Source organism: Aptenodytes forsteri, unplaced genomic scaffold (genome assembly GCF_000699145.1).
Source record: "Aptenodytes forsteri isolate BGI_AS27 unplaced genomic scaffold, ASM69914v1 Scaffold93, whole genome shotgun sequence".
NCBI classification, from domain to species: domain Eukaryota; kingdom Metazoa; phylum Chordata; class Aves; order Sphenisciformes; family Spheniscidae; genus Aptenodytes; species Aptenodytes forsteri.
Window position 1 is genome coordinate 7779057 of NW_008794665.1, and position 16644 is coordinate 7795700.

The window sequence follows — 16644 nt, forward strand, 5'->3', positions numbered from 1 at the left end:
TTTTGTTTGCTTCCTCTGCCTTCTGAGGGCCGAACTCAGGAGATTTCTCCTTTTCCCGGGCAATTCTTCCCTCCTCCCAAAAAAATGCTGCTAGGCTGTTTTAAACAAGCAGTTCTTCAGGACGCAGCACCCAGGTTTCTCACCGCACACACGCATTTCTGTATCGTAGAAAGCTGATAGCCACAGCACACACCGACTTTGTTTACAATCTCCCGTCTCCGCTATTCCCTGAAGTTGCCCAGCTTGCTGAAATATGGTTACATATGCAAACATTATCTCCCAATTGTAACCTCATTTTCTGCTCTGCTGGACAGCGTGACCAGCATTTGTCATCTCGCCGCCCCCGCCCGCCACATCATTCATGTGTCTATAATTGTCATCAAGATGTGGCATGTCAGCAGGACTCCCGCGTCCGCTGCTCCCCATCTCCACGCAGTCACTCAGGTAACAAACCCATAATCTCACCCTGTTTTCATGATGGTTGAATTACACATAATTGTTTCTGCACAGTGATTGATTTCTGCCTGAATAGAGACCTCTGCCTTTTTTCAATGCGAGCGAGTGGCAGCCAAGTCTCTCCATCTAGGAGGAGGCAGCAGCCTTTGAAGAGATCAAAGCCAAGGCCGCGAGCAGTTGTGCGCCCTGGGAATATGGAAAGCCTTTATGCTCTCAACCCCATTTCCAACATCATGTTGGATTGCAGCTGCATTACATTCTGCCAGCATTCTTAATGCTTTTAGTATTGACTCTGACATCACCGATAGCTGTTTTAAAGTAACAAAAGCTGAAGGATGACTTATTTTCACAACTCCATAATTGGAACATGCAAAGTTAGGGGAAGGGAGCATTTGTTTTTAATCTGAGATACAAAAGAAAGCACAGAAAATTATATAAGTTCCCCAAAATTAAAAACACGTTTTTCATATGGAAAGAACAGAGGGGGCATTTTTATAGCCTAGACCACACAAAATGAACTGATTATGCACATGCTTTTTCAAGCCTAAGGGCTGAAGTAAAAATACGATTGGGCAAGCGAGTCAAATTGGGAAAAAATATTGTGACTCATGGTACGTTTAGTGACTTTTAGCACCTGATGCAAGGCAAAATAATGCAGATGCCCAGGCTGTCGCCTCCCCTCTGCAGCTCCTTGTAGTAAACTGACAACAGTTCACTTACCCTAAACCAGACACACGGCACATGGCAAACGAACACTAAATCCCCATTAGTTATCTAAATAGATAAAAAATTATCTAAAAGTGTAAAATACCGGAAAGCTTCCTCTAAGATTCCCTCTCCTCCAGTCATACAAACAACTCTTAGGCTGCCTCAAAACTACTCTTGCCACAAAATTGTTTTCAGGGGCATCAAACGCTCCCATGCTCCTCCCCTCTCCTCATCTGGCTTCGCTGGTGAATACAAAAGTAAATCTCTATTGAGAAAGACTGTCCCGAACTTTGATTAAATGTACATCTACACTGTCCTGAAAAAATATTTCCAGGAAACTTTTAAAACCTATCAATGGAAAAGAGGGGGGTAAGGAGGATGTAAAAGGTGAGAGCCTGGGAGGGCGCAGCAGCTGAACCACTCTGTGTCCGTACGCTGACCAGTCTGAGCACCACTGCTACTTTGACAAATATTTTTATTCAGTCTAAAACCACTGAATAGGAGCTTTTAATAGCAGTAATTTTGAAATATGGTAGCTGCCACTACAACGTGCAGAGTGGTGAGGAAGGAAGAATGTGCAAATAAAGCATAAGCTGTAAAGAATTAAACATTATAAGCTGTAAAGAATTAAACATTATGAGAACCCATGTATTAGCAATAAAAATAATTTCCTCTTAGCTGTATCGTTTTTCTTCTGCTGTTCTAACACTCCTTTTTTCCCCTGTAGTCATTAAAACCCCGACTCAAAGACAACAGCAAAGGGATCTGCCCTCCTCCCTGCAGACACAGAGCTTACGTCCCTGTCATTTCAAGGCTGGGAAACTGTCTCGGTTTTACTTTGACTGTTTCTTAATACACACTAGCCATACTGAGGCTGAAACTAGAGCCAAATGTAGCAAGCTCTTTACCAAGATGTGAAAGCTTATATTTTTTTAGTAGTATTAAGACAGAAGTCTTTTCTGTGTTAATCCAAGGTTTTGGGGTTTTTCCCCCTGCCCTCTATTCTCCTGCCCTCCCCAGCAAATTTACTGCTTCCTCTGCACAGCCTGCTTTCTTAAATCACGACTAATTCTTTGTGGCGCTGGTGTCCACCCTGATAACCGGAAGGATGCTCATAAAGCAACACTGAGGGAAGAGCAGCAAGATACAGAGAGATGGAGCAGTCACTGTAAATAGAGGTATCTGCTGCCATGTTGGCAGGGCAGCTAATTCAACTTCTGCCTATCCCCAAGTATCTGGAAACGAATGCCAGCCTCCAGAAACCGAGCAAGCAATGTGCATAGCATTGCAAAGGTCTCCAAAACACTCACCGCTATGAAGAAACAGCAGCAGAGAAGTCACTTTTATACGATGCTGCAACCCTCTTTCAGCATCAAACCATTACTGTGATGAAAAAGTATGTTTTACCGTAATTACTGCTTATTTTCCCTTCCAGGGACTTTTTTGTTCATTTGCAGAGGATTCACTTGCTACTTGATACTTTTGCTTGAAAGCTTGCTACTTTTTTGCACTATTCACTGAAATTTAAGAGACACCATTTAGCCCAAAAGAGGCACGCGAAGGCTGTTGGCCAGCTTTTCATCCTTCGCAGCCCACCGTGTAACCCGCACAAGCAGCTCTCCGTGCCCAAGCAGAGGCACAGCTTCTCCTCACACAGGCTCTTTCAGTGACCGCGTCAGGGAGGGATGGGGGACTTGACAACAAACTTCACCAGTTCCTTAAATCCTGATCCCTGCAAAATGACGACCTGCATGACTGCAACAAACTGAGTTTTAGGTTTGGCTGTGGTGCTGGGGTGTGGTATAAGCTGCAGCTGCAGAGCTGTGAAGGAAAAAGAAAATGACACCGACAACCTAGGTAACCCTGGGAAGGCGATGCCACCGGGGCACACCGCTCAAGAAACACAGATAGGAAGGCGAGAGCTGTGCTCCAGCGAGCACAGCCTGCGTGCACATTAAAGCAGCAGGTATTTCAGGATGCCCAGAAGTTTAAAGGCTCCAGCTTCAAACCAGCCAGCATCTCCTCTGCAAACCACTCCTCCCACCGGAGGCTGCTGAGGCGCAGGGCACAGATATCGCTGAGGCCACGGCAGGTGCCCACCACGGCTGGAAGAGGAAGACGGATGCCATCGCTGCCGAGATGCCATCCCAAATAGCTGCTTTAAGAAGCAGCAGAGCAAGGTCCTCCCAGCCCCATGTTAAATGACAAAAGCCCCACCGCGGCGGTGCCCAGGGGAGACAGCTGAGAAATCCTGGTCAGCTGTCCCCAGCCCATCATGTGCAAGAGCCACGAATCGATGGCAGCTTCCTGGGAGAGGGAGCACACCGTGCTGATTATCTAACTGTGTTTGGGCTGAATTTCTGAGAGAGGGACAGAGACAAAAGCGCGGGTGTGCAAATAATGAAGCTGAGGGCAAGCAGCCTGCCCCCTCTGCAGGGGGACAGCAAACAGGAAAAAGAGATGGAAGATACAGGTGCTGCTGTGATGGCAGGGAGGGAAAATGGGAAAAAACAAAGTCTGCTTTTGGACAAAAAGTTTTTAAGCTATTTTTTTTAAGCCCCTCCTTGCTTTTACTTAGAAACTTCAGTAGGATTGTTTGGTCCTTAATTGAAAGACTGGATATGAAATACAGCCACAGCCAGTGCTGCCACCAACTTTCTTCTTATCTGCACTGGTTTTAATCCTCTTATTCCCCCCTCCACGCACATCCCAGTTTTTACTTTCTCAGACTTCTGGTTTGTTTTTATGAGAAAAAAACAAAACAACCCAAGAAACGTATCTTTATAAGCAAGCTGTCTTTCAGGCTGGTTTCTGAAGCGAACTCGGGAAACATGGATTTTGTTTCCGCCTCTGCCATCACCTTCCTCTAAGTCTCTGAACAAATTTTGCTTTTTTGGTTCCCCGTTTGCAGAAGTCTCCTCCCAGACTGTGGCTCTACTTTTGGGAGCAGGGTGGGGGGAGGCAGGGGGCGGGACCCGCCCCACCCCCCTGTGCCGGTGTGGGCGCCAGGGATACCTCCCGGGAATTTGCTGGCAGCCACTGATGCGCTGCGATTTCCACGGGTCACGTCCTCACACTAGACTCTACGTTGGGTAATTATACACAGAATTTACCTATTTCATGCTTAATTGCACAGGCACAAACTTTTGCTCCACCCCTGAAACAGCTATAACCTACCAGCAGCACTTGCGTTACTACAGGCATCTCTCCCAGTCCTGGCTTAACCCCCTTGGCTCAAATCTCAGCCACTGTCTTAACCAGCCATCCCCGCCTGGGAGAACACACCGAGCCCAGCAGAGGAGAGAAGAGGTGCAGATAATGCCTGAAAAGCCCACACCTGACTTGTGAGCTACGGGCTCCTGCGCTGTGAAACGCCGCCTCAGGAAGAGAAATGCAAGACCCACCCGCAGGCTCGTCTGCTGACTGAACCTGAAAAAATGCTTTGTCCAGTAGACGTTGGCCAGAAACATTCATTTAATGGAGGAGGACATTTTTGGTGCAGTGAGCACAACTGTTTAACTAACTGGATGTATCTACTTGCAGTCCTGGAGCCAGAGCCGGAAGACAGGCTCACAAACCCCCCTCTGAAATCTCCCTCTCCTAAAAAGTCTGCCTGTGCCCCAAACACAGGGGTTTCTGAACCAGCTTTGATTAAACCACATTTGCTGACTGAATATTTGTTGTTCTACCCCATTAGCCTGTAATATTCTCATTTACACACACATCTGAAAAAAAAGAAAAGAAAGAACATAAAGTTTCAAAGAAAGAGGGAAAGCTTTCTGTACAAGTTGTTTTGGGACAGCCCTTGAATTAAAAAGTTTCGAGTAAAACAGCATTTTGACCAGCTCTCCTAGAGTCTCTTAGTATTTCCTTATTACAAAGTATGAAGTCATCTTTTACAGGTCATTCTGATAAGAAGCTCAGTAGTTGCCAGTTTAAAAAAAATGTGTTTGCAATAGTGCTGTCAAACTGTCTGGGGAGTTGCCTAATAAATTAGCATTTTTTTGCGGTTCTCCTATTCTGAGTTTTCCTTCTGAACTTTTACAACTAAAACAGAATCTCCACGCTATTATCTTGGAAATATCCTCAAAATAACTGAGAGAGGGAAAAAAGTCACAAGAAAACCATAAAAATTCACATGCTTAAGAGCTAAGCTGTTTAAAAATTATTTCTTTTTTTCCTTTAAATCATTTCTCCCTGTACCAGGGGTATTTAAGACATGAAATAATGTGTGAGAGAGAAGGGTTTAAGTAACAAATTTTTCAAACCCATCATGCTCAGTTCCAACTTATTTTTTAAGCTGAATTTCAGTTGTGTGCAGGACAAAATCGGGCAGTAAAGAACAGACACAAGTACAACCCAGCATGCTAGTGTTGGAGGGCAGCAAAAAAAAAAGTTAGGAGCATTCTTCAGGGTAAATTATTTTAATTGCTTATGTTTTTCAAAATGTATTTTAGCATGTTCGATATATGGCTTATTTCCTCAATATCCTCAAAAGCTCTCCCAGCGCCAGCTTTTCCTTTCGGTGTCAATCCCCAGCAGCCTGGAGGGGACCCAGGCACACTGCAGCCTGCCCCACCACCCCAGGCTCCTACACCTGACCGTCACCCACCTGCTCGCTCCCGCCCCGCTCCCAAAAGCTGCTCAAGAGGCTGAACCTGCGCGTGCATTTATATTTGAGAGAGGAGGACCTGTACGTGAACCATTTTTACTCTTTGCAGGGGCTAATCCACATGCAGACGTTGAGGGGAGAAATCAGAGTCTCCCCCGATTCAGAGGGCTCCCTGCACTGTGTCAAGCCCAGCTATTCTCCTGCTTCACCTCAACTTTTCTGTAACAAGTGTTTCTTCGGTTTAAGAAACAGAAATGCCACCGATCAGGCTGCAAGGAGTGCCACATGATGAAATAAGCTGCCACAAACCCTAAATTGAGGAGAGGGCACAGATGTGAGAAGGAAGCCACTTTGCAAAAATTAATTCGGAAAGCCGCGTGGCGGGAAGACGCACTGCGGTGCCATTTTGCAGCATGGCTGCATGGGATGTAACACGGGTCGGTGGCGGGAACCTTGCTCAACGTGGGGGTGCACGGGAGTTACACGAAACTGCAATGAAGGCAGTACAGGACTGGGGGGTGGGGGGATAGAGCATAACCAAAAACACAATTACCACTTGTAACTGCAGCTTCCTAAACCTGATACAGCACCAGTCAAACTTCAGAAACTAGAGACCCTAAACGAATCGCTGGATTGTGGCATTTTAACAAAGTAAACACATTTGCATCGCTGGACACAGTTTATCTCCATTTTAGCACATCGGCAGGGAAAAGGCCTTCTCCCCAAGCGCGGTCTGCATTTGACAAGTGTTGACACCTTTAATCGTCACCTCCATATTGTACTTTTTTTATGCTAGACAAAGCTTGCCAATGCAAGATTTGGGAGGGATGAAGAAAGATCAAGGCAAGAAGATATGCCAAAACTGTGGAGAGACAACAGACGGTCACAAAGATAAATCTCTGAGGCAGTTTTGAAATACAGAAAGAGGCAGAAAATTGAAGAAATAGAGCCTTATAGCATAGCTAAGTGACCAGTTACTGAGACAGAGCGTTGGCTCTGAGCTGCCGGTGTCACTAGGACCCCAACCCAGAAATACAGGGCCTACAGGGATAGCTTTTTAGAGCTCATCACTCTCCAACTCTAAGCCAACAAAACTGCCCAACAAAAGCCCCATGTCCCCTTTCCCTGTTTTTTGGACGTACATGACGAATCAGACCATTTCCAGACTGGTTTTCTTTGGATAACGCCTGCATCCCCATCCAGACCTCCGTTCAAGTCAGCTAAGGGGGAAGCTGAGCTGCCATCAGTATCAATGGGATTTCAGCATCACGCCTTTCAATTCTGTGAAATCTCACTCCCCGTGCTGACACCGCGGGGTTTGTTGCAGCTCCCGCGAGTCACGGTTGGAGGCTTCTTAGAGCAGGGCCGTCGAGTATGTGCAGTGCCTGGCACTGCACTGGACATGCAGCAGCAGCCTGCTTCAATCTACTTTAAAGCTTCCCTGCTCAGAAAGCAAGGGAAAAAAAAAAAAAGGTCTAGCAAACAGATTTCTTCTGTTCTTCGCCGAAGCAGCATTACTAGAGCTCCCTTGTACCACGAGCGCACACACGCGCACCCCTGCTCATTTGAAGCGCCAGCATTTTCAGAAGGTGCTTTGTGGCAAACACATGCATGAAATCACAGGCTCCCAAGGGACTTCTCCCCCGTGCACCAGCCTGGGTGAAGCAGACCTGCCTGCTGACTTGTGCAGCGCTGTTTGAAGTACAGGACTAGAGCACTGAAAGCGCTTGGATAGACAGATGCTTTCAGGAATTAGCCGCTTTCTGGCTTGCCTACTAACTCCTAACCAAAGTGATTCTCTGGTTTATGTGTTACAGCTGGTGACAACAGTATGCTTACTTTTTAAGTTAAACTGCCCATTTTATAAATATTCAATCAAAGCCTCGTAACTTTACACTTGTAATTTGTGCTGACTAAGCTCATCCTATTGATTTTATGCCTCAATTTCACCTATACCCACAGCCACTTAAAGCAAATAAACAAACGTCAAGTCGACTTTTCAGCTCCACGAAAATGTCCTTCTATACGAGGGATTTGGTATCTTTGAAGATCACAGGCGAACACATTCTAGGTCCTTCATCTCAACCTGAAGCATCAGTGAGCAACACCACCGCCAGAAGCCAGGGGAAGGCATGCCACTTCCCCTCAGGCAGTTCAGACCACTTTTCTTCCCCTTTAGGAGAACAGGCAATCCCTGGCTGATTAGCACAGTTGGCGCACATGTTAACTCCCTGCCGCACTTTTAGCTCAATCCCAAAGATTCAATGAATACATTTTTATTTAAGTGCTCAATCACTTTCTTGCTGAGAGGACAGATTCCTTTGAAGTGGGAAACCCAAACTAAACAAACATATCCACAAGATCCAAGTCTCAAAATAGAAGCCATTGGGTTGCTAGATTAACTTATTCTGAATGCAATTTTCTTAAGTGAATCTAATGCTTACGAAGGGCCGGAGTGACAGGGACACTAATCCCCAACTGCCCGGGCAGGAGCAGCACGCCAAGCAGCTGCGCCGCCTTCCCCGCCGCGTCCTGCAAGAAGGGACCAAACCCGACGGCCAGATGAGAACACTCTTCACGCCAAACATGCCTTACGGCCAAAAGCAGCTTAGCAATAACTGCCTGCTGGCCAGGACGTGGGCAGTTTGGGGTAAATGGGAGTCATTTACGCACAGCTGGAGCATCACGGCACATGGCTCCCCTGCAGCAGTGGGGAGGACACATGCCGAGGACAACCTGCCTCCACCAGGTCGAGGACCTACAGAGCGCCCGGCTCATGTCAGCGTTTCCCTCGGACCGGCCACACGCTGGATCGGTGTCCGTCCGTGCGAGAGCCACACAGGAGATCACAGCGGGCCACACGATGCACAGACCTCGGGCTGCAAAATGTTCAGTGTCTGTATTAAAGCAGACTCTTGCACGTGTGTCTTCTTCTGAGACACAAACAGTGTTTTACTACTAGCAAAAAAAGCATATGCCTCTAATGGGACTTCAGAAATATTACAGCAGCAGTAAAATGCTTTTGTGTGGGTTATTTCCTTCCCGTTATCAGGAGTTTTCCCTAACTATGAACAGAAGTTAAGCACTTGGGAGGAGCCAGACCTGCAGTACCCAGGCTTTTCGATGCCTGCAGCCACACGGCGCTGCAAGTATCTGGAAAAAGTCTTTTCCTCTTCTGATGCCTGAACCTGTGGAGCTTCAGGCTTTCTTCTTGAGCTATATCCTCCCTGGCACTCACAGCCCATAACAAGCTATTCTTATTAACATTTTTTCTGGACTGGGATTAAGTTGGAGAAGAGGTGGCACAGCATCAAAACAACAAGAATGACATTTTGCTTTTAAACCACCTTAAAATGAAAGTGGCAGCTCCACCTTTTACAGTTTATATTGAATTAGCTCCTAGATATATAGGAAAAAGGAGATTTAGGACATAAGCATACACACATCTTGATATACAAAAGCTCCAACTTTGATGATTTGTAATGGGTGGGGTTTTTGATTACACCTCCGTTTTGATTATGCCTCTGAACTGAGACGTCAGGAGAACATTTTCTTTCCCCCTTGCCCATTCACAATTAGATAGATTTACTAATTGCATCACCCTGACAAGGAGAAGGCAGCAAAAGCAGAAAGGCTGTTTTCTTCACCAGCATGTGCCCAAAGACCACGCTCATGATGGGCATACATACATAAGACTCAGCCTGGATCATGCCATCTTATCACGAGCAACCAGATCAAGCTTCGGGCAAAAGCCAACCTAGAGGCACTGCAGTAACTTCTTCTGCCCCCTTTTCCAAACAGAGAATTCATTTCACTAAGGGGAAGAAAGAAAGCACCACCCAAACTCGGCCCACGACCATTCATGGCTTGGATTTGTGTTTCAAAGAGACCTGGCTCGTATCTGAGACTGATCAGCTGTGACGCTTGAGTCAGAGCAGCTGACAGACGTGTTTGCAGCAGTGAGGTCCCTCTATTAGCGCTGAGCAGATTCCTCTTCTCCCTGGTGCTGGCATTTGGTGCGACTCACTGAGCCCCTCAGCAAATAGTGCCAAAATTCCTCCCCGTGCAAACCCGAATAAACCCCGGCAAGTTCTGCTTCCACAGACTCAGGAAGATTTGTGCTCCTCCGCACCTGATTTCGAAGTTACTTAAGGAGCTAATCGGCATCATTCAACTTCATTGAGATGTGCGCCACGCAGGGTGAAGCGGCAGAGCCTCAGTGCTGGGTGAGCAGCTCTGGCTTGTCGAGCCCCTCGGCTGCCCGTGCAACCCATTTCCTCAGGCATGGGTCTGGGGTTGCAAGGGGAAGAAAGAGACATGTGACAGGACCACAGCTGCCTACAGCCCTCAGAGCGTCCTGTGCCAATGCCAACTCAGGAATTAGCGCAAAGCTTTCTGACGGGTGATACAGGAGCAGGAGCTGAGCCCAAACATCTGTGCTACAAAGCCCATTTCATATTGGGCCAGGGAGTTTTCAGCTGACCACGGCTCCCAGCGAGTGCCTACAATTGCACATTCAGCAGAAGCTGACTCTCAGGAAAAGACAATATTATGAAAAATCAGGTTCATGTCCTTCTGCAGCTGGATATGCTAGCTTTAACACTCCCATACATTCCCCTCGGGGTCCCAAAAATTCCCCACAGGCAAGTGAACGAGCCTGCTTTCACAGGGACAGCAAGATGCAGCTAGGCAAATAAACCCCTCTTACTGAGGCTTTGTAGCCACTCATTCTTGCTATTTCTACCCTCATCCTTCCTCCTGTCCATATTATCCGCACAATTTTTTCCTGGGATGTTAGCTCTTCAAGACAGGAGCTATCTCCACAGCCCTTGCCATGCAGAAGCACACAAGGAATATCTAAAAATTGGGCAGGGTAGGGGGGTCCTGTGTATAAATGCTGCTCCTTGTGTTCAAACTCTCTTAGCAGAATTCCTCATCATTTTCAAATGGCTACGCTGTGTTTTGCAAGTCTCTGGAAGGTGTTTATAGATTGTATCCTCCAACCTATTTAACACCTCCAGCTGCTACAAAGAGACAGTTTAGCCACCAAGAAATAAACCCAGACCCCAAGAACAGATAAGAACAGACAAAAGGGAGGTTGCAGAAATCCTCTATCTTCCCACAGAAAGTTTAATTCATTGGGAAAGAGGGAGGAAAAAAGACAAAATTATTTTCTGGATGAATTTAAGACACAGAGAAATGATTCTTCTTCAGTCACCTCCTTTGTCCCCACGTTCCCATCGCACAGACGAGAAAGGTTTGCTACCCCCAAAACTAGTCCTCTTAACGAAAAAGTAAGAAAAAACCCACACATGTTAGAAAACAAGCAGCTGTCTCCATCTCCCATCTTCAGTACCCCCATGATGCTGAGAAACCACTAAAAGATATCTCGAGCACACAGGATGCACATTCACCAGGTGTTACTGCGGTTTTAGTACCATCATGTGCCACATCTCCTGCAGCCACCCAAACCAACTGCTTTGCTTTTTCACTTACCCAACTATCTGATAACAATACGTACTGCGGCACAAGGGCTGTACCTGAACTTGCAATTAACACTCTCCTGCTCCTACAAATCCAACTTGTAAAAGGCAAATCAGTTGCCAGTAAAATAAAAAAATTAAAAAATAAAAACCCCAAAAAATTAAAAAAAGAGGAAGACAAGAGAAGATGAGACCACTCTAACAATAGAACATTTAGGAAAATTTGAAATCCTCCTTATACACCCTCTCCCCTCCAAAAGCTGCACTGAAATTACACTACAGTTTTCCTCTTTTAAGGCTTATTAGACACATTGTGTCTGACTACAGATTTGTACTTTTAATTTTACAGAGCAAGAATGTAAAGCGTTTGCCTTTTTTTTAAAAAAGGCATTTTTTTTCCTACATACGTTGGTGAAAGTAACTTTTTTCCCATTCCAAGAAAGCTTTGCTCTCTCTGTGCTGGCGTAGCGAGCTGAGGCCACCTCCGTCAGAGATGGTCCCCATCCTGGGTCTGGCCGCCTTTCCCCAGGGGTGCATCCCCTGGGCAGTTTGCAGGCAGACGAGTCCTTCCAAGGGTTTGTGCCCAGCGGAAAAAAGATTCAGTGCCCCAGGGCGGCTTTTTAATCCTGCCTAACACCTCCAGGCAACAGATGCATCAACAAGAAGCGGCTTTGTCATGCAAATGGCAGGGCGCAGGTACACACTGCAGGGCTGCTCCACGCACAAATGGCTGGGGACTAACACCCCAGGGGAGACCTCCACCTCCAGAGCTTGCTGATCTCGGCTGCTCCTTGCCCCCCTGCCCCAGCACATCCCCCCAAAAAGGGGAGCAAGAGCAAACCTGCGGGGAGGCGGTTGGGACCCCGCAAAGGTGAACAGGCAGCAGTGCGCGGCGCTGGAGCTGTGGTTAGCCATGAAGCGAGCAAGTGTGTCATCTCCTGGATGCAGCGTTTTGATCTCGCGCACATTAAAACCCAGCTGTCAGCTAGGAGACCAACAAAGATTATAGTTCAATTAAACAAAAAAATTATTTAATAACTCAAGCGTGTAGCCTTGTGGTTAAACTGAAAGAACTCCAGGCTTATGTCAACACTGCAGCCCTGCAACAGCACTATTTTACTGAAAAAGTGGTGCTGCTCTAACATGCAAGAGCAACAGTGAACTAAATTAGCCCCTCAGATGTTCAGCCTGCAGCTTTACAATCAGAAAGCAGATGTGTTTCCCCCCTCCTCCCCTCCAACGTACCCATGTAAGACGGTTCCTCAAGTACCTGAGCAGACAGCCTCCGCAAGAAGCTGATATTCTGGGGGCACTGATGCCAGACCAGTAAAGAGCGTCAGCCCCACAGCACGCATACACGTAGAAAATCCTCAGTGAATAATTAAACCCGATTTTGTTGTTCAAAGCCTTGCACCAGCACTAGGGACTTTCTTAGGAAGGTAACGTGGGAAAAGAGGGGGTAAAAAAAGGTCTGAAGTTTCCCAGTCCTCAAAGGGGCAGGTTTGAGTGTCGGTGCCTTCTCGAGAAGCTGCATCCTTTTCCCCACCACACATCCAAACTGAAGTTTTCTGTAGAGCTGCATTTACAACAACAAATATCAACAGACCGTGGTCATCATGCTTCACCCTAAATGGCTGCAGGCCTCTGAACTGTAATTTACACACAAACAAGGTCCTTTTTAAAAACAGAGCTATAGAAAGCAATATATTGCATGAGTTTTTGCGTCTTTCAAACACAAATGGCGACATACAAAAAGGGCAGATCCGTATGTTTCCCCAGTGTCAAACCGCTCTGTCATTCCGAATCCGGACATCCACTAATTTAACATGCTTTGCTACTGTCAAATTACCAGTACGGATTAGGCCCCCTCTTTTTTGTTTTTCAAGTCAAAAGCCACAACCCTGGAGAAAAATCAAGAACGTCGGAGAGCAAAATAATGCCAGTTGTTTGACAGAGACCGCCAAGTAAAAATCTAAGAGCCAGTAAGACGGAAAACTGCTTTATCACAGGGAAATAACAGCATCCAACTTCTCATATCACAGGACACACAACTGCAGTGGCATTTTTTCAGCAGGATGCCTACAAGAAAATTTGTTTCCTGCTCCACTCCAGTTCTACTAATATAATTTCCACAGCTCATTTTAACATTGTCTCCCAATTGCTCTATACATATACCAAGAGGTTTATAAAAATAAATGGGAATTGACTATCCAAAATTAAAAGTATATTGAAATCCATCAAATGTGCATCTACACCAATGGAAACTGAGAGACCAACCTGGAAGAATCAGTGCCCGCCACAACGTAAAGGAAACCTGTAACTATTGCATCACAGTTGATATTAATTCCTAAACGACCATTTCACAACTTGTGTCTGAAGATACAGAGTATGTTTCAAAGCAATACTGCCAGACACATAAAGCCTTCACGCAGAGCAACTGATGGCAGAAATAAATATCAATCAGCAAAGAGCAATGCCATATATGAAGGCAAAAAAAAAAAGAATCAGATCTTTTCATCTTACAGACAAGCAACTTTAGCAGCTCTGCTTCCAGCCCTCGATTTTCCTCAAGAAACGAAGAGTTAAACCCAGAAAATTCACATCTGTCCCAGTCACTACAAAGACGGCATTTACATCATTCCGCCATACATTATCCTGCAGTCGTAAACCAGGGCTCCCCCCCCCTCCCAAAGCTCCCTGCCCTGTTCAAAGGACGTCAGACACCACAGACGTTAATCTCGGCTTTTCCACCGCAATCGCGACCAACACCTCTAAGAGCTCTCAAACTCCACTGGACAGAGGCTCCGAACAGCAGAAGCGCAACCTTCACCGTAACTGAAGCTACCCAAAAAGCCCCGGCGTGAGCACGCACTGCAGACCGAACAGGAGGAAACCCAGCTCGCCAAAACCGGTCTTCGGAAGAGATAACTCACTGTTCTGGGGATGGGTGGCGACAGAGATCCATTAGGCATGTATGGGTCGTTATTCATATTTGGCATCATGATATACCCAGAATAACCAGAGTATGATGGTCCCTTGCTGTATAAGCCACTGTCTGGATGCTTTCCTATGGAAGAGGAAACAATGATTACATTATTCCCCACATACGCATTTCTTGTAAGTTAGAGCACTTAAACAGGTACTGTGCATTCATAGAAATGTTCTGCATGCAAACGTTTCCTTACTCATGAAAATTACTTCTGACAGAAAGTGGTCCGCAGCAATTTGTAATAACATTTTTTTAAGAAGAGTTAATTCTTAAAGGAGCAAGTACTCTCAGTGAGGAGTTTATGCTTAAAATACAGAATAGCCTCTGAGTAACCAATTTATTTTGCTAGTCCCTGTTCAAATGAAGGCAGAAACATCAGCAATGACATCACATTTCTCAAGTAGCAGTTTTCCCCCATTTTATACATCCCTCTAGGATTTGTGGATTCAGAAGTATTGCCAGCATGGGTTTCCAACATCATTGTTAGGAAAGGGAGGAACAGGGCAGTGATAACTGCCCAACATCATTTCCTTCTCTCGCTGAGCCACTGTGCGCAGCAAACAATTCATTCTGGCCACGCTCACCGGGAACAATTAGAGGGCAGGGGCTGGCTTGGAAGGAGACCCTAACGATTTGGAGGGGGGGCTGTTGAACACACATGGCACTACAGTCAAGAGGGAAGCCAAGTGAGGGAGGCTATTTTGTAGGAAAATAAAGAATTTGGGTCCGGGTCCTGAAAAGGGGGGTGAACGGGTCTCCCACCTATATGACCGTTGACAATGATACTACTCGAAGGTGAGGTTTTAAGAGGATGCAAGGCTGATAAGAAAACTATACAGAGATGACCTCCTCCCCCTCACTGCCAAAATGCTACGAGCATGGACATTATTGCTTTTAGGCTGTTTAATGACCAATTTGGAGAAAGATCGCCACAGTGTCCCGGAAAGCACCAGGACTGAGCTGTGTCTGTCTTTATATGGAATTTATGATCTGGTTTAGTTCGTGATGATAAGCATTTCATTTTAAACATTATCTCCCATCCTTCACAGCACACATTCTTTGTACACGTGTCCAGCTTCCTAAGTGATATTCAACGAACTCTGCTATTTCCTCTGTCCTCCTCAATCAAAATTAACCAGCTGGTACATTAAAAAAAGCAAGAGGTCTGTTCATGCTCAGATTTGGAAGAGGAGATTTAAGCGACAGACTTTGGCTATGGGGGAAAAAGCACAGAGTTTCTGAACACATACAACTCGGCTGCACTGTATGAGTGAAGAGATAGATGTGTTTAAGCTGATATCCTAAAAATAGTTATTTCTTCAGCGAAGATCCATTTGGCCTACTTATCAGTTTCTAAACAACTGAAATACCATTTGGTCACTCAAGATAAACGTGCTGCACATTCATCTCCTTTTTAAATGCGCTTTGAAAGCACCCTGGCATCCCCCTTCCCCAAAAGGTACTAAATTTATGTTTCCCAAAAGAAAGCAAGCTCCAGTTTGAGGACCGTGCGGAGGCTCACAGGGGGACTAAGAGGGACAATATTGCAAGACAGGACCGCGCGCTTCTCACCTTCCTCAGCGTGCTCTCTGCCTTTATCATGGTAGGAATCCTGCGCTTGAGTCTGCCTGGAAACCTGACCGCAGGGAATCCACCACCAGAAAAGAAGAAGAAAAAGAAGGAAAGTCATTGTATGGATGCTCATTTATTGATCACAGTGCTACAGCTTCTTGTAGAAAGAAAAAAGTTAGGGCAAGAGATAAGCATCTTTCTTTTCCCTCTTCAGTCGCTTGGAAGGCAACTGTACCAGAAACGTTTGTGTAAATCATCGTTTTATGACAATGTTAATAAATATGAGGCTTTGTGAAGCATTTCTGGCAGAAGTGTCCTACATTTGACGAAAGGGGCTTATTTCTGGAAAATATTTTGAGCTTCAGTGGTCAAAACACTCTTGGTAAAAAGATACCAAAAATAATAATGAAAATCAGGTTGCCCTCATTACCAGATCTTTAGGAAAAAAAAGAAAAAACAACCAAAAAAAGGAAAGAAAAGAAAAAAGAAAAAAAAAAAGCAGGTTCCCCGCTCGCCCTGAAGCTATTTTAGCGTCGGGAATTTCTTCCCAAACAGTTTTATGCAAATCCCTTAAAGAGTTTACGGCTAATGCTCCGACTCCGCTGATTTTACCGAGGAAATTTCATGGCTGCTTTTATGCAAATCCTTAAAGAGTTTACGGCTAATGCTCCGACTCCGCTGATTTTACCGAGGAAATTTCATGGCTGCTTGAGGTCTAACACCACCTCACCATCGTCGGGGGACTCGCGGGAACTTTCTCGTCCCGGGCCGAAGCACGGAGGGGGCCGCCCCCCCCCAGCCCATCCCCAGGCGCGGAGCCCGCC

At 45.9% G+C, this 16644-nt stretch overlaps 1 protein-coding gene across 1 annotated transcript in view; it reads right to left on the reverse strand.

Annotated features, from left to right (window-relative positions):
- LEF1 (lymphoid enhancer binding factor 1) overlaps positions 1-16015 on the reverse strand; it is a 58734-nt gene extending 42719 nt beyond the window's left edge. The window contains 3 exon segments of the mRNA XM_019470562.1: positions 14193-14326; positions 15821-15964; positions 15967-16015. Of these exon segments, the coding sequence (XP_019326107.1) occupies positions 14193-14326; positions 15821-15964; positions 15967-16015 (327 nt within the window).
- Between the last annotated feature and the right edge of the window lie 629 nt (positions 16016-16644).